Source organism: Callionymus lyra, chromosome 6 (genome assembly GCF_982586985.1).
Source record: "Callionymus lyra chromosome 6, fCalLyr1.hap1.1, whole genome shotgun sequence".
NCBI lineage: Eukaryota > Metazoa > Chordata > Actinopteri > Syngnathiformes > Callionymidae > Callionymus > Callionymus lyra.
The window spans coordinates 12445988-12468077 of NC_141823.1; the positions used below are offsets into that span (position 1 = coordinate 12445988).

General features: G+C 37.3%; 2 protein-coding genes across 10 annotated transcripts in view; one reads left to right on the top strand and one right to left on the bottom strand.

Moving 5' to 3' along the window:
- Positions 1 to 148: 148 nt before the first annotated feature.
- Positions 149 to 3806, bottom strand: dkk3a (dickkopf WNT signaling pathway inhibitor 3a). Its single transcript, XM_087793372.1, has 7 exons — positions 3313 to 3806; positions 2714 to 2782; positions 2591 to 2653; positions 2442 to 2528; positions 1260 to 1404; positions 929 to 1085; positions 149 to 860 (listed from the first exon to the last, which is right to left on the bottom strand). Exons 1-7 carry the CDS (start codon positions 3487 to 3489, stop codon positions 773 to 775), a joined length of 786 nt encoding a protein of 261 aa, XP_087649498.1. The 5' UTR covers positions 3490 to 3806; the 3' UTR covers positions 149 to 772.
- Positions 3807 to 6191: 2385 nt separating this feature from the next.
- The window catches only part of mical2a (microtubule associated monooxygenase, calponin and LIM domain containing 2a), a 33491-nt gene continuing 17592 nt past the window's right edge, over positions 6192 to 22090 (top strand). For all 9 annotated transcript variants that reach the window (XM_087793680.1, XM_087793681.1, XM_087793676.1 and 6 more), the window contains exons 1-6: positions 6192 to 6336; positions 14253 to 14606; positions 18023 to 18230; positions 18390 to 18506; positions 19394 to 19495; positions 21835 to 21990. In XM_087793680.1, coding sequence (XP_087649806.1) covers positions 14346 to 14606; positions 18023 to 18230; positions 18390 to 18506; positions 19394 to 19495; positions 21835 to 21990 — 844 coding nt within the window. In that variant the 5' untranslated portion in view covers positions 6192 to 6336; positions 14253 to 14345. The remainder of the gene's footprint in view (positions 6337 to 14252; positions 14607 to 18022; positions 18231 to 18389; positions 18507 to 19393; positions 19496 to 21834; positions 21991 to 22090) is intronic.

Sequence of the window (22090 nt, forward strand, 5' to 3'; positions counted from 1 at the left end):
AAAAAAAGGGGAAAAAATACATAGTTTAAGTTAAAGGTTGTTTTTTTTTTGGCTCTAAACCAGCTTTGACCGTCACTGTCCATCGTAACTGAGTATGTGTTTGATTTGATTTGATTTCTCGAGGCTTATTTCTTTAAAAAAAACACAATTTTAAATAGTTTTTATTGTAGCAGCAATGAGATCATACAGCAAAAAGACTGTGGTACCGTTTTATTCATAGAGCATCTGAATTTTAAAGACACAAACTAGTGATCGAGTGGGAGAATCTTTTGCCTATTAATTTATATCACGAGCCATTGAAGAATGTTCTGCACTACAATACAATTCCCTTGGAGCTGTACACTAAACCTACTGCAAGATATTTTTTATTGAAACAAATTGGCGAGAAAAAATATTGGAATACTTTCTATTGCCGCTTAACCAGTGTAGTGTAATATAGTATATGGCTGTAGTTAGTAGAAACCTTTTAGATCAGTAAAAATGAAAGTGTCAATAGAGGAACTTATTGACTAAAATTACAAACAAGTAAATAAAAAAATCAAATCAATATAATCATATAGTTTGTTCATATTATTATTTTTCTCCAAACTAACTCCAAATCAAGTTGGGGAAGGAATCAAGGGTTGAGACCCCTGGTCTATGTGACGTTGGATAAGTTATATACTGTATATATTCTGTATATACACACCTTTATATACAAGTGTAGCATTAAGCATACATGCAGTATTTCTATTAATTTACATTAGTTTATATTTAAGCATCCAAACATGTTTCACAGGATGTAGTCAATGTCTGAGTAAAGGTCTTCTGTCATGTCTTCTTCACTGGATTTGTCTCCTTTAAGACACATGGCGCCTCGCCTGTTGAAGGAGGAATATTTTTTAAATAATTGTTATCAATTCAGGAAAATAAAGTGGTGGTTGCTTACCCCAGATGATGGCAGTGAAGGTCTCCTACGCAGGGGCAATGTTTCCTGGGTTGTTCCTCACTGTCACCCCATGACAGCAGCTCCATCAAGTGGTTCGGGGCGTCGATGCATCGCTCACGTTCAATGGGTTTGGGAGTGCAGACAGGAAATAGCAAAGCTACACACACACACAAATATAAATAAATAAAGTATAATCACTCAATGTTCAAGTAAACATCATTCTAGATTAAATCTACATGCTATTACTGATGATAACAAATGGCAAATAAACCACTTTAGGGATCAACTATATTTCTTAAACCCGTATCATTGTCTATGTTTGTGAGTCTACCTTTATGGAAAGCGCAGCAGAAATCCTCCTTGCAGTCCCTCTGATAGTGACATGTGCTGCCGGCTTCTCCCTTCGTGGCGTTTTCACTGCACTGACCCCAGACACACAACTGTTCTCCACAGCACTCCTTGTTCTTCGTGCAGGCCTGATGAACGACAAGAAACATGGATTCATCTCGTACGAATCATCTTGAATACGACTGAGCTGCCGGTCTTTGGTCAAAGAAAACGAGACACCAGTCGTCGTTTAACCTTCTGTGAAACAGGTGAAGCTCACAACATTCTCTGGTTACACTGATGGAAACACTGCAATGCAGGCAAAGTGAAACTGAAGCTGTCCAGACAGTGAGTGTGCGCACGAGTGTAACTGTGTTGAAGTATTTTGAGTGATATCTCTGCATGGACACTATTTCAAGATATATAAACATAATATAATACAAGTATAATAACATTATCACAATAAGCATCCATCTTGTTTAACCTTTGACCTTTTAAATCAAATTGAGGGCATCTGTAAGACACATGTCATTAAATCTGAGATAAAAATAACATAAAATGTTAGTGAAATGTTTTCAAACATAGTGCATTTGTTTTAGGGGGTGAAGATGAAATTATTTAGTCCATAAAAAAATTCCGATTTAAGTTTTTAAGATTTAAGAGCAGAGAAAATATATCACATATATTTATTATTTATTTATTTAGTTATGTGTGTCTTTCAGAAGGTGAATTTCTTTTTTTTTGTAATTGCATGCACTAGATCAAGTCCCTAATCTCTTTTGCACCGTAGACCGGTTTATTGTTTGCATTATATTCAAGGAACAACTTTAATATAAAAAGTGTTAAAATAAACTAGCATTACCAGGCAAAAAAACCCAAACATTGAATGTATAAAACTCTGAATCAGCATGAGCACTAGACTGTTTTTTGGCAACAACATGGTCCCATAAAGAGTTTGTGTTTTACTTTTTATACTAGTTTACAGACTTAAACTTGGAAGAAACATGTGTCTCTGCAGTTAAAGAGTCACAGGCTCATGTTATTAGATGAATTTTGGTATTTTTTCCAAAATAAACCAGAAAATGTTTTTTTTTTTTGCAGCCCACTAACAACTGACTCGCAGACAGGTACCGATCCCCGGACCAGAGGTTGGGAACAATGGAACAATGAGTGTAATGTGACTTACCACATCAGCTGCTTTGCAAAACAAACACTTGTGCATGTCGGAGTGGCAGTAAGTTCCGCCCTCGCAGTCCGTGTCGTGAACGCAACCCTGGACAGGAAGTAGAAAATCTCATCAGTAAAAATGTCATTATGGACTTCAGTGATGCTCACGTTCCCGGCGTTGTCCTGCGGCTCCTCCGTCGGTTCCGTCGCAGCAACGATGTTGTTGCTTTCCTGCGTGAGAAAAGTCACCTTGATCTTTAGTCACGGTCAAGTACATGCAGCTTGTGTTACCTGGAGCGTCGTGGTCGACACCGTCTCTGGAGCTGTGGTCGGCGTGAGAGTCGTGACGTCTTTGGTTTTCTGAATCAAGGGAAATTATGACAAAATGTCATTCAAACTTTAAATAAAACTGGAACTTTGACACATTGTGAATTCCATACAAATACTTGTTTTTGACAATGCACAACATTTTATATTCCTTACGAAAATTGGCTCAATATGAATATTTACAGCAAAGAAAAATACGTCAAATGATTAAGTTAAAGTAAAAGAATTACACTCAATAAAGTTGATATCTATAAAAAACATCAACATTTGATATGGCAACGTTCCACAGAATATTTTAATTATCCATTTCCCAAAATAAATAACAAGGGAGGGTATTTTGTATTAAGTTAAAACTAAAAGAATGAACTCAATAAAGTTCATATCTATATAAAAAACAACAACACTTGATTTGGCAATCTCCCACAGAATATTTTAATTATCTATTTCCCATTATGAATAACAAGGGAGGGTATTTTTTAACCACTAAAACTCAAGATAATGTCATTTATATTTAGGATAGTGCCGCGTCATCATGTCCCGGGTCAGCCGCAGCATCGACTCACATCCTCGGTCCGTCGCTCGTCGCTCTCCTCCTGTAACTGGTTCATGCTCACGATGTTGACCGTTTGAGGAGAGTTTTCTTCCTGGCTGTGCTGGAGGCCGCCGTGCATCCACTCGGGCAGGATTCCATCACAGAAAGTCGTGAGAGTCAAAAGTAGCAGAAAGATTCTTGTCTCCATCTTCTCCTGTGTCGCCGCTGCAACTGGAGGAGGGCGTGGTGCGGTCACGACGATGCAGCGTCGACATCCGCAGACTATTAACAATTCATTTTTTATTTTATTTTTTTAATTTCGGCACATTTTACTTACAATGATGGGCTCGCGGTCAATAACAAGCTGACCCCAAAATTATTCTTATATTTAATGATTTCCTACTTCTGTTAGACTTCACCTGGAGGAACATGTATAGTTCCGGTCAAGTTTATCGATTATAAATCAGTCCGCGGGATGTTTTGCTAGTTAGCAAAAGCTAAAGTACTTTTTGTTTCATCCAGCGAGGTAAAGTTTTTTTCCCTTTAAAATAAGAAATGCGTAATTATTATTATTACAAGTTAACTGTTATTGACGACAGTAGTAGTTGATTTTGTGATTCTACTGGTTGTTACATTTAGTTGTGATACTAAAAACGACTATGTTCATAAATACTAAAATAACAAGAAGGCAACTTTTGGTAAATTTGATTTCTGCACCTTCAGGTATTTTACTCTTTTATTACATCAACCTGTAAATGTTTTCTTTGCTTACTGCAGACTGTGTCGCAGGGGCAGCAGCCAGAAAGTAAAGAGGTCCGGACTCTTCTCCATAAAAAAGTGATACATTACAACTTGTATTTTTACTGTGATTTACTACCATATATTCCAAACATGTCCTTGCTTCAGTCATCGGTAATATTTTTGTCCTGAAACAATCAATATTTTTATGATTCATTTGGTTTATTTGTAAAGCATTGAACAGTATTCCTTTAACATGAAAACGTTTTAAATATTTTTGTCTTAAAGTAATAATTTGTAATATAACATATATTTACATTGTTTATCAGAAAACCTTTATTGCCAGCGTTGTAAACATTTCTCTGATCCTTACTGGCTTCCAGTTTCTTTCAGGATCAACATTAAAATTCTGGTTCTTACTTTCAGATCTATTCATGGTCAGGCTCCTCCTTACATCAGTGATCTGATCCAGCCTTACACCCCAGCTCGGGCTCTGAGGTCTGTGGATCAGAATCTACTGGTGGTTCCTCGCACACGGTTCAGGACCAGAGGAGAGAAATCCTTCCAGGCTGTTGCTTCTAAGCTTTGGAACGATCTTCCTCTCTCTTTGCGCTTGATGATCTACTGACTCCTTCAAGAAACATCTTAAGACGTTTCTATTTGTTCAGGCTTTTCCTTGATTTTCTGGAACTCCTGCGTGTTATCAGTTTTATCTTGATCTTTAAAGTATATACTTTATTGAATATTGTTTTGATTGTTTAAGCGCTTTGTGACCCTGGTCTGGAAAAGCGCTATATAAATAAAAATTACTTACTTACTTACTGGATTTGAATGGTGATGACAGTATATCATAAAAAAGAATTAAATAAATATAAATGAAATAAAATCGGATTAATAAAATACAATACATTTAGAAGCATTACATTAAAGTGGCATTTGAAATAAAATAAAATAATCTCATTCTCCTGAATGAGCCTGTAAAAGTTCCTTTTGTTATCATGGTATATAACCACGTCCAATGTATGTGGTCCACAATTTGCGTTTTGTCACTGCGTGATTAAGTTTCATATTCTGTACTATAATATAATTACAGACACATTTACAAAGAACGACTGTATGCTGGAATAGAATTGTGTTTTATTGTCATTGTAACAACGACATTAAATAGTTCAAGACAGTGCATTATATTCAAATGTCCACCACAGGAGTAAATACTACATCAATAATAATAATCAGGCAACACATCTACTCGTACTACAGGAAAAAACATATACCACCTTTCATTCTGTCATTTTTAATGCATGATCCCACTGTATAGTGTTGTGTGTAGGATTGTTTTTATGACATAAATGGTGGTTATTGATGTCGAATAGAAACGTTTCTTGTCTCTTTGTCCTTTATGGTCTGCAAGACACTGCCAAACAAGAAGAGACGGTCAAGTGCATTTAAAATGTAATATTTGTTAGTTTAATTATAATATTATTACTTTAAATCTTTTTTGTTATTTTTTGCAATATAAGTAACTAATTAGTAAGAATCAGTAATTAGTAAGTAACTAGTAAGTAATTTATATTTATAGAGTGCTTTTCCACACCAGGGTCACAAAGCGCTTACTCAATAAAATATATAATATAATAAAATATATAATAAAAAGGTCAGGATAACACCGAGAATAACACAGGAGTTCCAGAAAATCAAGGAAAAGCCTGCATGAATAAAAAAAAGTAAGTAAGTAGCGAATAATAACAATACTACTCTAAACTACGACTGTACTGCAATATAATACTGCACATATGTTTCTAATAACATTTTCTTCTATTACAATTGTTTCCCAAATACAAATACTCCCTTCAAATACTGTATACAAAAATAACTTTAATGTAGTATTTTGAATTTACTTGTAGTTACACCATCTGGCCACGAGAGGTCTCGCCCCCACAACAAAAGTGTCCGAGCGGTGACTTTTGAGGAATTCCTGTTTCTCGTGTACTTTTCTAAATGTTCTTGGTTGACGTTTGATGAAGGAAACTCCTCGTATATCGTTAAATAAATCGTTCAGTGATTTTCGATTTTTTATTTCTTCCGATATTCACCGGCTTGTGTCAACTTTCAGGTGGTCCATGAATACCAGGTCCTCTGGTTCCGCCAGCGGTGTCGGTAGCTGAGAAGTGTCAGGGTGTGACACCGCCCCCAAAAACTGTGGACTGCAGCTGAAACTCACCGCTGGCTGATCCAAGGCTGTCAGGGATCAGACTCATAGCTGGAGACGGCGAGGACACTGGAAGTAAAGGATTCTTGCTTCTCTCTCACACGTGAGGTATGCGGAGAAACTCTTGGTTAGCGATTAGAACGCGTAATATATTGGATTATTTTTCACATTTATTAGGATGAAGGAGTGATATAAATTTACTTCGGGGTAATATAAGTGGGTGATTTAAATATATATACATTTTTTCAAATTCTTATGTAGTCTCAACTCCTTATTTAACATTTTTCTTTTTTTTAAATGTGTTTCTGTCATATTGTTTGCTAGTTTAATCAAGTAAATAATGAAGCCATCAACAAGTTATTTAAGCTCCATTAAGCCTGTCTTTGTTACGTCTATTGTTCTAACTAGCTGTTCATATAATTGTACTTTTTTTGAGAGACATCAGTTACTATTTGTACCTGTAGCTTATGTTGAGGATTCAGGACCTGTTGACACTGTCGTGGCAGACAAAGACTTATTTCTCTGCCTTGCACTGCATTAATCCAAAGGGATTAAGGCTACGTGAGGTTAGACCGTATTAATCTTCATTAATTCGATTAACAACATAGTTTATACTATAGTTGTGCAATCTTATCTAGGGTGTAAATGCAGCATAGCCTTTTATAAATGGATAAAAACATGTGTTATAAGAAGTTTTTAGAGCATATTAATGCTGTGTAACATTAAAATCAGTTGATATAAAGATAATCTCTAAACTAAAACTAATGTTTATGTTCTAAAGTCTGAACACTTTATTGTAACATTTGAACTGTCCAACTGTTATTCATTTGGTGCTTATAATCATTTGGTTTTGATTTCATTTTGTCACCATAAAAATATTATATAAATATTATGGACATTGCAAACATTGTTCATCTGATTCTGTAGCCGAGCACATTTATAGAAAACCACAGTTTAGTTCACTCTAGGACCTGGACTTGAAGTAGCAAACAGACATGGAGAGAATATATACAAACTCACAGTGCATACAGATCCCTCCCATGTTTGCTGCTGGTGACCAATCAAACAACTTATTCTTTTTTTCAAACGATTGTGTCATGCTCACCTGGAAGACAATGGCTTCTGATATGTGGATACTTTTAGTTTTGTCTTACGGCTGCTTTTATTCGATTGTTTGTTCAGTTTAAGGTATGAATCAGCCAGTTTTAAGCTCAACATCTCTCTGTTGACAGATACTTGTTTAACAGTTCTCTCTAAAAATCAGCTTCCAAACATGTCCTTTGACAAAATGAATGAAAACTGGAATGTCAGTTTATATTCAAAACAAGAAAAGGTAGTGGACAATGATTAACCTTGATTTTATGATGATTATTTACCCAAAAAAAAGAAGAAGTAATTAATTATCTGTTTTAAATCTTTTGAGCTCCAGAATGTCAATGATTCTTAGCCGCATGCTTTGAGACGCGATTGTCAAAATAAAAATGAAAGGTGTGGCGTTGACAGACTGTTTTGTCAAGTTACTTAACAAAAGACGTTGAGTGACACAGACATCTTGTTAATGTTTTCTACAGTCTGACGCTCATTTCCAGCTACTGTTACTGATCAAACATGCTTCTGCTGAACCCTGGCTAAACAAGTACGCACTCAAAAGAGGCAATATTTCATGAGATTTGTTTGTGTAGTTGCACCATGTTTCGACATCACTTCGGTGTGATTCATTTGTCTACTTGGAGACATGGTTTGTTCAGAGACTATTAGTAACAACTGAAGTTACTCACACTGTCTTCCAGGTGTTAGATGAGCAACAGTTTCCTGTAAGTTGTGTGTGTTTTGTGGTGCAAAGGTCTGGGATATAATTCAATCTGTACTAACGTTCTGACAACAACGGAAGATTTGTTAAACACTTTGTTGCGCAGCAGACCCAGATCCTCCGAATGTTTTGTCCTCATGGAGATTTAACAAACTTCAGTCAGCCTAAACAGTGGATAGCAACCACATTAATCTCTCTTTTTCGGAATTCCCCTCATGCTAGGAATGTTTTTCATAAGGTGTAATCTAGGATTCAACATGATAAGATGGCAATGGTTAGACATTGTCTTGTACTTCTGCCAAAGGGGGCTTACGTTCTCAACATGACAATAATTACAGGTTTCCTTTTGATTTGAACTCTTCAACGTCTGCTGAGAAGCTCAATATTTGTTTAAAAATCATGAGAATCTTGGTGACTCCATTCATTCATTCCTTCTATATCATAAGGTGCAGTTGTGCTGGGGGTTATTCATTGTTTACTATCATTAGTGTACATGTTAATCTGAACAGTACATGTTTCCTAATGCGACTTGACCTGTTAGACAGGAACGTTACACCAGACAAACAAGTTCTTTCATATCATGCGCTTCAGTGGGTTTTATAAAAAAAAAAAAAAAAAAAAAAAAAAAAAATGAAGATGACATTATCACAGACAATATTAGGTAGATGTTGCTGCAGCTACAGGTTTGAAGATGTGATGTTGACTACCTGAAACAGGTTTTTAGAAATCAAAGGCATCCGCTCTGGTGTGAAACTCTTTAGTCCCTTTGAGAGAAACACATGGACTTGATGATGTAATGTTTGTATCAAGCCACGTCCATCATACTTCTTAAAGCCAAACAACAATTGATCTTTCACTCAGCAGAGCAGGTGAGCGTCTTTCTTCAAGCTCGAGTCATTTAATAAAAACTTTAAACTTTTTTTTTTTTAATGCTATCTTTTTGGAACGAGAGTGCAGGACGTCATACAATGTCATAAGAGAAGCTGACATTACTGTGAGTTGCCTCTTCTCTGTTTATGTGTTCGTGCTTGATCAATTTCCTCTATAATTCAATGTATACCATCTTTACTTTAGAATAAATAGAAATACAAGAATTAAAAATATGATAAAAAATATTAACAGGTAGAAATATATTACTATAAAGTGCCGTAATAATAATCAAGGTGTTAAATAGCCTTTACAAGCATGTGCAGTTAATCTTTATGAAACTGACGAATAAAGTCAAAATAGATCCGTTTGTTGGACACTGAGTGGGAAAAGTTTGGTCAGTTATGCCAGAGAGGTTTCATCCATCTTTCTTCCTCTTCAATGCTTCCTTCCTCTTTCCACTCCAATAAAATATAGTCACATGTTCACAGAGGACGCCCAACAAAAACAAGCTGCTGTATTGTAAAAAGCAACTGAAAACATTTTCATTGAAATCCCAGTAGTAGAAATATGAATTGCTTAACGATTATGCGTCAAAGATTTTTGATGCACTTCTATTTTCATGTTTTGCTTTCATGGAGCATGAGGTTGTACAGACCGAGCTAAACATGTAGTGTGATGTACAGAGCCGTACAATAGGTCTGAAGAAACTGGCCCCCAGAACCCACTTGTTTGCAATGACATGAGAAATAATTCAACAAATCAAACTCACATGTGATAATAGCATGTTTGCTTTCTTGCTGCTCCAGTCATGACGTCAAACTTTGTACTTCTTTGTACTTCTGCTCGAGGTGATATGTCAACAATTGTTTTGTTTAAAGCTTGTTGACAGCTTAATTGGTTGTGAAAAACTTTTTGTTACTTCTGTGTTATGAAACTATTTTGAGCCAGGTCACTGTCAAATTTACATCCCTGCTTCAAACTTTTTTACAATTATATTAACACAAAGGGTTAAAATAAAGCTATGGAAAATACACATTATTATTCAAAAAAGATGGGTAGAAACAACAGTAAAGCTATTATAACAGAAGTTTATAAGAAAGAGAAATAAATGTATGTTTAAATAATGTTTGTTTATAGGAAATAATACACCTTTTTAAACGAGGAACCTTTAAATGTTTATTTAAAAATATTATTTTAATTAAAGAAAAAAGTCAAGTCAATAAAAAGTAACATTTGCAAACAAATATTAAAAATGAATTTTATATATACTTGTATTTGTGTTCATGTACGCTGAGGGATCGTCGTTGTGAAGTCGTTGTTTGTGACTCGTCTTCTTTTTTGTCCTGGCAACCTGTTCCAAACTGGCTGCCAGGACTCACAGTGCTGAGATAACAGGGACATTCTGACGTCTGGTGAATGGCGTAGCTCGCATGCCAAAAACCACATGAGGGCTGTGTTTCCAGTGGCACGGTTGTGCTTATCAGTTCTGCAGAGGGTTCCTTCCTGGTTTTCTTCAGTCCAGTGTGTAATGGCTTTAGCTGACCACTCACACTACGGCACAGTGCATTTCCCAGCACTCTTTGTTTTTTTTTTGGTTTTGTCAACTTCCTACTGTACTCTGAGAGCCAGCAGACGTGCAGAGGAAACTGTGACACCATTATTAAGTGTGAATGGTCATATTTATGTCTTGATATTCGCATCTGGTACTCACTTATGATTTTATAACTTGAATTATAATGTTTATATTTTTTTTATCACAACTTAAATGATGGTTTTGATTCATCATTGTGTAAAGTAAGAATGTAGTCCCGCTGTGCTATCTTGAGCGGTGTGTATGTGTGTGTGCACATGTGAATACCTGCTCAGATCTGTGTGTGTAGTATGTGAGTCAAGGTGTAACAGGTACATTCTTAACATTCCCCTTCTATTATGAGGGAATCTCTTTTCTTCTCAATGGTTTTATGATGTTCGCTCATGCAGAACAAGTTGATCAGTATTTGCAACTATGAAAAAAAACCCACAATGTTCTATCAAATTAAATATCACCTTGAGACTCTCAAGAGTGTTTTTGCACTCGTTTATATCAAACCCATTCCCTCTATCTACCCACAGATCCCTGCATCATTACAAGGATGGGTTGAGATGTACGGCCTGTGTCTGCCCGCTTTTATTCTTTCCGCTGCTTCTGTCATCAGTTATATTTTCACAGCCGTTCTGCGGATTTGGTTCCGTCTGCCCACAAGTGACTTTCCATTCTGTCAGGCTGAGCTGGTGAAGTCATGGTCTTCTGTCGGAGACAATTTCAGTGAGAATATAGGCTCGGGGATAAAGACAGAGCGCGGCACCTTTTCATTAGTGCATGAAGGCTTGAACAACAGATGGATGAAAGATTTTCCGCCTCTGGATTGTATGGTGGCTCTTTGTCGCTTCTTAACTTGAAGCCAGAATGGCTTCAGGTGTTTTCATGGTTCCTGGTGTTCCTGGAATTCATTTCTAGGTAAATCTGTGGAGTGATGGCTATCGTAGATACAGATGTTGCTTTAAGCTACTGAAGTGTGTCGCTATTTTCTTTATTCATGTGTTATTGATGTCATTAAATACCATTTAACCCGCATTTAATTTTTAATTATACTTGGGAGGACACTCTACTAAAAGGGAATTCCAATTGAGATTTAACCTCTGCTCCAGGTAAAGAACTTAAGTCCATTCGTGGATCAGAGGTTTTCTTATCCACTGTTCAAGAAGTACATGAACAAAGATAAAATATCCTTTTTTCTCATACAGCTCTTTTGTCTTACCATTGGATCATGAATTGAAAGAGAATCAAAGTTATGTAGTTACTAAAATGAGTTTCATCGGCATCTTGTGAGAACATATGGAAATAGAAAGGTTTCTGTGAGAAAAGTGTCAAAACTGTTTCTGCTTTCTAATTTGGGGAGATGTTTTTGTTTGTGGTTGTCACCAGGGGGTTCCCAAAGGTTGTCAAAATAAAAGTATACTTTTCTCAATGATGGATATTAATAGTTACGTCACTGCAGATTATATTTCAGCCCCAAACTCCCAGAGATCACACAGCACTTTTCCCGTCATGGGAGTTTGAAGCACCTGCTTCGAACTTCATGTCCGTCTCAGTCGGCGCTCGTCTTTCTTTGGCAATCCCAGGGTGGATTCCCGACAAAACACAGAGGTGTAGCCGACTGGCTGGCTGAAGGATGCAGTGCGAGGTTTCTCACAGTTCTGGTGTCCTGCTGATGGAGCAGCTCTTTTATCCACGTGGCAAAGGAATGCAGACTGGCTGTGTTTGCAGCTGACTGTCTGCTGTGAAAGGCCCGGGGGTCGGACAGAACAAGAGGTTTTCTAAAAAGCTCTGATGTGGCCACAAGTCAGTGAATGTAATTTTGGAATGGACGTGTGCATTGGTGTTTGGCCCCTGGATTAGAGCGCTCTATATTCAGCATCATGGCACGCTCACGTTGTCAAGCGATTGTTGTGTGTGCAGTGCTGCATGGTGGCACTTCACGAGTCCTGTCCCGGCTCCCCTGGCCTCTCCCCTGGTCCTGCCTGTCCCCCTCCACGGGATATTAAAATATCAAAGGGTTTGAAACTTACTCTGCCTCTCCAAACTCACAGAAGCTGCGGTCTCCGCCCAAGCGAACACGCACATGCTTAGTAGTGAAAAGTTTTGCATGTGCTTTGAAGTCGAGCTCTGGCTCTGACTCTCCAGCGCTTGATGGTTGATTAAAGAGAAAAGAGATTTAGTTCTATTCGTCAGTATGTGCTTCTCTAAGATTGTCTCTAAAAAACGACACGAAACCTCTATAAAAAACCAGTTCGGCAACAAAAGCAACCCCAATTTAATTAAAAGTGTATGCTTCAGTACGTGCTGCCAGTTCATGTGGTTTTGAAACAGTTTCAACTCGTCCACATTTTACTCGAGAGACAGCAGATTTCCTGTCTACTCATCCATAGTGACTGCCGCACTCCAGGAGCAAGAAAGTATTCTTGCATTTCTAAATGCCAGGAAACAGGAAAACTACTTTTACATATGTGAAAGAAATTCCATCTTTCTATTCCGCTTGTGCTCCAGGTTTTATTCCTAGATCCCAATCTTCATGATTTGTCGTAAATCTTTTTGGTTTCCTTACAAACTGCTTTATTATTGTCTTGGAATTTACTCCCAGGTGTAAATGTGTCGAAAATATGAAACCATGGTGTACTCTACTTACTGCTAACCTATCACTGATCCTACACACCTGGTTAGCTTTGAGTTACCGCCTTTAGCTTTTGTTTGTGTCATTGTTTAATCATTGTCAAAAGCTTAATTTCCATGCGTTTGTGTCTTCTCGTTTAGACTATTGTAACAGTTTATTTTGAAGGAGCTGTCTCGCCTGCAGTTGATACAAAACTCTGCAACGAGAATACTGTGCTGCTCTAGTAGAAGAACTCACATTTCCCCGATCCTTAAAACTCTGCATTGGCTGCCAGTTTCTTTATTGTTTTTGATTGTTAAAGCACTTTGTGAACCTGGTCTAGAAAGTCGCTTTACAAATGACCTTTACTTACTTACTTACTTACTCAATTCTATTCACCAAAATCTTTGATGGTAGAGTACAATTAATGTGCAATGCTATCTTAAGCACATCCCTAGGATGAATAAATCCTGATTCTTACTGGTTTTATTCAAATTCATTCTTAGTTGAATCTGTGGATTGAAGGATTTACTACTGTAGATACAGATGGAGTGTAGCTTTTTGCTACTGCAGTTAATTTTTCGTTCATTTATGTGTAATTGATGTCATTCAAAAGCATACACACATATCCCAAAAAAACTGTTTGTAACTATTTGCTAAGTTCAATCCAGGCGCCAGTTTTTTAATATTGACATTGGAATTCAACATCTGATAGTGGTTTTCTTCATAGCTTGGATATCCAGACTATTTCAATCATAAAACATGAAACAATGCTAGCAACAGAAATGGAAAAAATATCTAAAAAAATAATAAACAAATTCAAAAATGTTAAGTAAAATGTGCTTTTATCTAATCTTTGCCAGTTTTGGTCAAACAACCCTCAAGCTTGATGCAGCTTCTGTTATACATCAGGTGTACCTCTGACAGCTGAGGCTGACAGTCACTATACATAAATCTTTACTTCCTCAAATCCTAACCCACTTGATCTTTGGGTTCATTGTAATACTCCAGAGGAAATGTATAATCAGGCAGATGTATAGAGAAGTTAAAACTGTCAAAATGCATTTCATCAAACCTTCAATCTTGCATAAAAATATCGAGAACACAGATTATTTTGCCATGGCATGACATCACAGTCTGACTTTTCCCCTCAGACTGGGCATGATATCACCAGCTGAGCTGAGGGTGTAGCCACATCTGGCTGCTCGCTGGAGGAAGCAGGACAACATCTACTCCAGTGCGGAACGATGGGCGAGATGGAAGAAGAGAAGGACAATGTGGCGAAGCTGTTTGAAAACTTTGTCCAGGCGTCGACCTGTAAAGAAACCCTGCAGGCCTTCAACCTGCTGTGCACACAGCTGGATCTCGACCCCGCCGAGCACAGCAGCTTCTACAGCAGCCTGAGGGCAAAGGTCACCTACTGGAAGGCCAAAGCCCTGTGGACTAAATTGGACAAGCGGATGTCTCATAAAGAATACAAGAAAGGTCAAGCGTGTGCGGAGAACAAGGTTGGTGATGATGCTGGCAGATGTGCACTTCTTTCTCTTTGAATGTAAATAGACAAGAAACAAGCCAATAACATATCATTAGAGAGAATGAGTAAATTATCCAAAAATCAATTCTAACTTTCTGACCAACTGCAAATAACAGAATCATCAAGTGATAATTGATAACCTGTTTAGATTCTATTCTCTGTGCTGTCACATATTCATTATATGGTCTAGCTTTATTTTTCTGACAGAACTATAAAGGTCACTTGTGATGTGATTAAACAAATATCTACGTGTACACTCAAGTGAAACATTTTAAACAAAAATACTTACTTAACTTACCTTAATTTAAAAAATATGATATATAATATGTATTCCAAGTATTCTTTACTAAACGTTCTACTGAAGCAACATTAAACACATGTATTAAATAGAAACCCATTCCAAGAGGGAACACAATTCCCTAAAGAATGAATAGACATTAAGGGTGTGTATTGGCAAGAATCTGGTGATACGATACGTATCAAGACAAATACTTGACTCTGGAGTTATGAACTGTATGACTCTTGTAAATACGTCCAAAAATCAGCTTTAAAAGCTGGAGTCGACTGTATCCTTGTACCTGTATCCATGAAAATTAACAAACGCTGTGAATATTTTCATGTTAATTGTAATTAAAAATGCAATTATTTTATTTTAAACACATCTTTTTTCGAAATGGAAACCTTTCGTGAACTTTATTGGAAATGATAAAACAGGATTTTAGCACCACCCCCCAAAAAAGTTTTGTTTTCTTAAAAACAATATGTGCAGTTGAATATCGATTCAGTATCGTGAAAAAAAGATCAAGTTATATCGCTGTATCAATAGTTTCCAACACCCCTAATAGACATATTTTAAAACTCGTTAATCAGACCAAATAACATTAGTTGAATAAACATCCGACCATGAATAATGTTCTGAGGCTCTGAAATAAAAATGAAAATCAGTCCTCAATAAGTTAAACAAATTTTAGTCACCTAAGGTTAGGTCTTCTTGCGCTCCAACACGTCACCTCAGATCAAACACAACACTTAGCAACTCAACCGAGACCTGAAGCGAAGCAATGACACGGCTGTCATTGTAAATAGTCTTTCTCTGCGTTGACAAAACAAGCCTCAACATAAAGACAGATGTACGTCCATGTTGTTGAAGATCAAACATCTTCAGTGGACGGTTTAAAGAATACATTGAGCAATCGACTTGTCAGAAATGTAATGGTTGACAGAGAAATCTGACAGTTATGCTCTGTAGCGCCCTGTGATTACTCGTCATTCATCAGCCCGGGACACTTTCTTTCATTAAAAACAGACAGCATCACTCAGCAACCAACCAACATGATCCTGAGATTGTTCTGTGTTCTTTGGAGCTCTGCGCCTGGCCTGGTAGCTTTGTTTCACACATTCAGACCCACACCCTAGATTAGAAAAAAAAAAGCGAGATTTCAATAAAATGCCTTGTACAATGACATCATGGCAACAATTAACAGAGCTTGGTAATAAAACTATTCCGTGAACCAGAACTAGTAAACCAGGAGCAGAAGGAAGAAACAAAAAGTGTCGCCAACACACCATCTTAAGCTTTTATGAGCAGCTGGTTTATCCCTTTTAATTTGATAACAAATCCCCATTTGGACTGTCAAGTCTTATCTTTTATGACTTCCCAACTTTTTTTTAACAGCAACAGATGCAGTTTCACTCAACGCCTCGGTCATTACTACGGCAGCAGGAATGCAAAAACGGAGGATGTGATGTCATCTCAAATTTATGGGCCGATAACTGCCTGTGCTGGCACGATCGCCACGTTTGTCTTCGTAAATAATAGTCAGTCCAAATTGAATGTGAAGATCCATCTGCCCGTTTACTATGAGTTTAATGAAAGATGTGTCAGTGACGTAAGGTAAACTAGGATTTGACTGGATATTTATTGTAATTGCTACAAAAATTGACATTGTTTTAATTGACATCAATGTTACACACAAAGTTATAATTTTACAACGTTAGTAATTAAATCTGCTTTTATCGATCTGTATTGAACAAAGCTGTATCTGTGAACTGTACCTGAACTACAGTCTTTAAAAGAGAACATAACTACTGGAAATTAAAGGTAGATTAATGAATGGTCAACTGTATATAAGTGTATTTAATAATAGGAAAAATACAACTTTCCTTGATGCTGTAATGAAATAAAAAGACAGTAATAAGTATTTAAAAGGGAAAAGATTACATATATTTAGATTATTTTCAAATAAATATGCAATTTTAACTTGAATTTGTAATTACTGACCATGTTAGGGGTTTAATAATGCTGACTAGTCAAATGTGACCAGGATGACGATATATAGGTCAACAAATGCTGACTCAGTGGTTTGAAAGCCTCAGGAAAATCCACATGTGTGGAAACGATATTTCAGAACTACAGCAGAGGTTTTAAGCTACAATGGTGGCAGACTCCAGTATATTTTAATCCAATTTAATGAATGATCTCATCCTGTGAATGTTTATAGTTTGGTTTAAGGTCACACGAGTTATTATCCCAATCACAGGAACATTATATGCATAATATAGAATCCTCAGACACAAAAATATCAACTCATCTCAACTCAATTAATTTGTAGATTATTATAAGAACCTAACCTGAATACATATTAAAGCTGATTCATTTATCAAAAAAAACCTCTGTATGATTCACAGTACACCTGGGAATACGTCATCACAATGACCTGAGGCAGAATAAAGATGATGTCTTTTTACACATGATGTTGGAAACAGATGTTCCTGGAGCGTTCATTGATTGAAACTCCTCCTTTAAAAGTACAGTAAATCAAATTTGACCAACGCTTTATAAAAACAAACAAAAGATTACATTTCAGAATTATTCCGAGCTCTTGGGGTTCATCATAAAAAAAAACATGTTTAGAAAGAAAGACGTCTGACTCTGCCAGAGAAGGAGGTCCACACACATGCGTCATCTCTTTCATCTTTCCTTCAAGAGGCTGATGTCATGATTGAGACGCATTCTTAGACAAATGTTGTAACCTCAATAAACTGACTTCTTTTTTTTTTCATCTGAGGCTGACGCACTCAACAGGAAAAGATTGTTACTCTTGTGAAGTGTGATGAAGGATTTGGACGGGCCTACTTTTTGGCACGATGACAACAATGTGGCTTTTTATTTCAAATTGAACAAAGCCGTTACTGTGGTCGGGCATTTTTATCTTGAAGACTGTTTTGCAGGAATTACATTCTCACCTTTGGTGTTTGTGTGTAAAACATTTCCCCCGCTGCCCTCATATAAACCTCACTTGTGGAATTATAGCCATTTGTTAACCTGCTTGAGTGGAAAATAATAAGCTTATTCAGTGAGTTTTCTTTTTCTTCTATTCTTGTTTTTAGTGCCTCATCATCGGAGGAGGACCCTGTGGTCTTCGTACAGCTATTGAACTTGCCCTGATGGGAGCCAAAGTGGTTGTGATTGAGAAAAGAGACTCATTCTCCAGGAACAATGTGCTGCACCTTTGGCCCTTCACTATCCATGACCTGAGGAGCCTGGGGGCCAAAAAGTTCTACGGCAAATTCTGTGCTGGTGCCATTGATCACATTAGTAAGTATGATAGTGGGAAGACAGTCTATCATTTTTAAACAACATAACTCATAATAAAATCAATAATAATAATACAAATTTACCTTATCATATTCTTTTGTTGTCAAATGAACATGTTTTTTAAATATATATTTCACTAAGAGCATGTTTGTGTTACAGGTATTCAGCAGCTGCAGTTAATGCTTCTGAAGATCGCTCTCATTGTTGCAGTAGAATTCCACATCAACGTGGAGTTTGTCAAGCTCAGAGAACCTTCGCAAGATCAAGAAAATGAAGGTTTGTTCAAAAGCTTGATATCATGAGGAGACTCGTCAAAATGAGCCAAAAAGGAAATCCCAGTAAGGGACACCAGTTTCAGATGACGTCTTCTTTTTTGACTCTTTGAAAGTGATTTTTTAGTTTCCTGTGCACTTTTGTGTGTGTGTCCAGCTGGTTCAGTGTGTCTCTATTAATGAGCAGCTACAAGCAGACTTGGACTCTGTACCGACTGCAGTCATCCAGGAGTATTTAATTTCCCTGACAGCCAGATTGAACCAAAACAAACAGTGATACTGATCTAGTTTTGATGATGTTTCTGGTGAGTGTATCGGAGTTCAACAGTCCGATGAACGTCATTCTTTCTATATATCTGCTTATTGGGAATTGTCAGTGTCTTTCAATGTTTTTGAATGTTTGCTGGAGCTGATAGCAAACAAGTCACCTTTAAGACCCTTAGTTATCTAATGACCTTTACTTATGGATCCACATGACAATCTGCTCCTGCTATAGTTTGACTTAAACATTCTCCTGAAAATCACTCGCCACCATCAGGCTCCTACTCACTTGTAATATCAATACAGTGATAACAACAACAAGGGCCTCTTTAAATTTAGACTAGTCACTCCTGTTCGGCTGTGACAAACTTAGCTCTGCCCTTGGATGAATTTTCCACTTGCTTGTGTTACAAAACAAAATGCTAGGCAATGATTCAAAGCACCCAGGGGCCATTTGTGTCGTTGGAACAATACTTTTTCTCTTATTGAACCGAGGAAAATTGAGTTTAATCTTTATGAAATACACATTTTTCAGCTACAGTTGAATTTGCTTTCAGGCATGTGTTAGAGGTCAAAAACGTTTTCAGACAATCTTCCCCCCTTTACTTTCTGTTGTGTTTTCTGTGTCAGGACTTGGGTGGAGAGCTGCAATCCGACCTGCCGATCACCCTCTGGCTAACTATGAGTTTGATGTAGTGGTCGGGGCTGATGGACGCAGGAATACTTTGGAAGGTGAGACGAGGGATTAGCTGTATGCATACCTGCAGATCTGCTTGACTTTATAAAAGACCTTATGACGAAGCGCGATATAAAGTTTCACTTGCATAATGACTACAAGAAAAGACCTAAATCCTTCTTTCTGCTACTGCAATTATTTTGATCACAAAGCTAAATTGTTTTTGTGAAAGCAGAAGCAGTTGAGAAATATCACAATTTCTTCAGATTTTATATGTAATTAAGTAGTTAACAGTTATGTGTCAAAGTGCACAGTTAAACATACCTACAGATTAAAAAACGCTTAATGGCCAAGACAACATAGAGACAAACACAGGAGTCCCAGAAAATGAAGAAAAGGCCTGCACAAATAAAAAGGTATAATGTGTCTGTTTTTATAAATAACTGTGACACCAAAAAAGTGACAGGTTTAATTTACTGTTTAGATCAGTCCTAAAATAATTAAAATTAATTTAAGGTATGGAAATATGGATCTATGGATGGATGGATGGATAGATGGAGAAAAATATGAATGGATGGATGCCTTAATGGATAGATATATAGATTGTTGGATGCATAGATGGATGGATTGATGACTGGGTAGATGGATGAATGATGGATGAATGGTTGGATGGATGGATGCTTGGTTGGATGGATGAATAATGGTTGGATGGATGGATGCTTGGTTGGATGGATGAATAATGGTTGGATGGATGGATGCATGGCTGGATGGATGGATGTTTTGATGCATGGGTGGATGGATGACTGATGGATGAATGGTTGGATGGATGGATGGATGGATGAATGGTTGGATGGATGGATGCATGGCTGGAAGGATGGATGGTTTGATGCATGGGTGGATGGATGAATGATGGATTTATAGTTGGGAGGATGGATGCATGGATAGATTGATGGATGGATGGATAGATATATGTATTGATGGATTCAAAGATGGATGTATGGATAGATGCATGTACTGTATGTAAGTATGAATGTATGTATGTATGGATGGGTGCGTGGATGGCTGTATAGAGGGATGGATGTGTGGATGGATGGATGTATAGATGCGTGGATGGTTGGATGGATCAATAGATGGGTGGATGTTTTTGTGGAAAGATGGTTAAACTGGGAAAATGTGAGAAACAGACCATCTTTAGATTTAGATTTCCTTTATTAGTCCCACAAGTGGACATTTTAGTAACAGCAGTATCAGGGGAAACACACACACAAAATAGGATTATATTATCTTTGTATAACATTTTTATATGTATATTCAACTGGTTGAATCAATACCACTCTGTGGATCAGAATCTACTTATGGTTCCACGTACACGGTTCAGGACCAGAGCAGAGAAATCCTTCCAGGCTGTTGCTCCTAAGCTTTGGAACAATCTTCCTCTGTGTTTGATGATCTACTGACTCCTTCAAGAAACATCTTAAGACGTTTCTATTTGTTCAGGCTTTTCCTTGATTTTCTGGAACTCCTGTTGTGTTATCAGTTTTATCTTGATCTTTAAAATATATACTTTATTAATATTGTTTTGATTGTTCAAGCGCTTTGTGACCCTGGTCTGGAAAAGCGCTATACAAATAAAAATGACTTACTTACCTACATACTTACTTACATCCAAATACAGAAATAATTGGTGAAGCCCCAACAAACACAGTTTAATTATTACAGTTAATCACACACATGGTGATGGTTAAACACCCCTCCATGAGTCATAGATGCACTCACTGCACTGATACGGGTAATTGTTTGGTGCCTTTAAATCAAGCCCTGGGTCTTTTTCCTGAAAGAAGTCATTCTGTGGCCCCAGGAGAGAACATATCTGTCCAGAAATAGAGCTGAGCTCATTGCACAGACTCATGGACTTGTTCTTTCTTCACGTCTCTCAACAAACCGTGTACCTCACACTACATTTAATGGGCTGTTTAGTCCTAATAAGGGCAATTTCAGCTCATTCTTCAATTATGAGTAAGATTCAGGAAAAGGGAAAATATTTTTCTCAGCCATAAAAGAGTCAGTTTCATATAATCCAGGTTTCTGAGATACAATTTCCCTTGTTCGCTTGTTTACTTTGGAATTTGAGATCTATGTTCTCATTCACTTTACAAGATACATCGTATGATTGCTTCAACATTTCTTTCACATTATTATCTGTACCTCATGTGTTTGCAGATTATTCTCTTATCAGTCAATTGTTCCGTCGACTTAAAAGGCTGTTTCTAGAAAGCTTCCTGTTATCCTGTAACGACTGCTCTGTAATTAAGGCCTAACTGTCGAAATCCTCTCGGTTTAAGCAACCGGCCCAGAGGCAGGTTCTTGTTTACAGTGTTTCGTGTGTGTTCTTTAGGTTTCAAGAGGAAGGAGTTTCGGGGTAAACTGGCCATCGCCATCACCGCCAACTTTGTCAACAGGAACACCACAGCAGAGGCCAAAGTGGAGGAGATCAGCGGAGTGGCTTTCATCTTCAACCAGAAGTTCTTTCTGGACCTCAAAGAAGAGACAGGTCAGAGACAAAAACAGGTTCAGGTAGAAGCTTCACTCGGCTGACACGTTCTTGAAGTCATTTTCTTATCAGTTCAGATCGTGAGACTTTTGTGACCTTT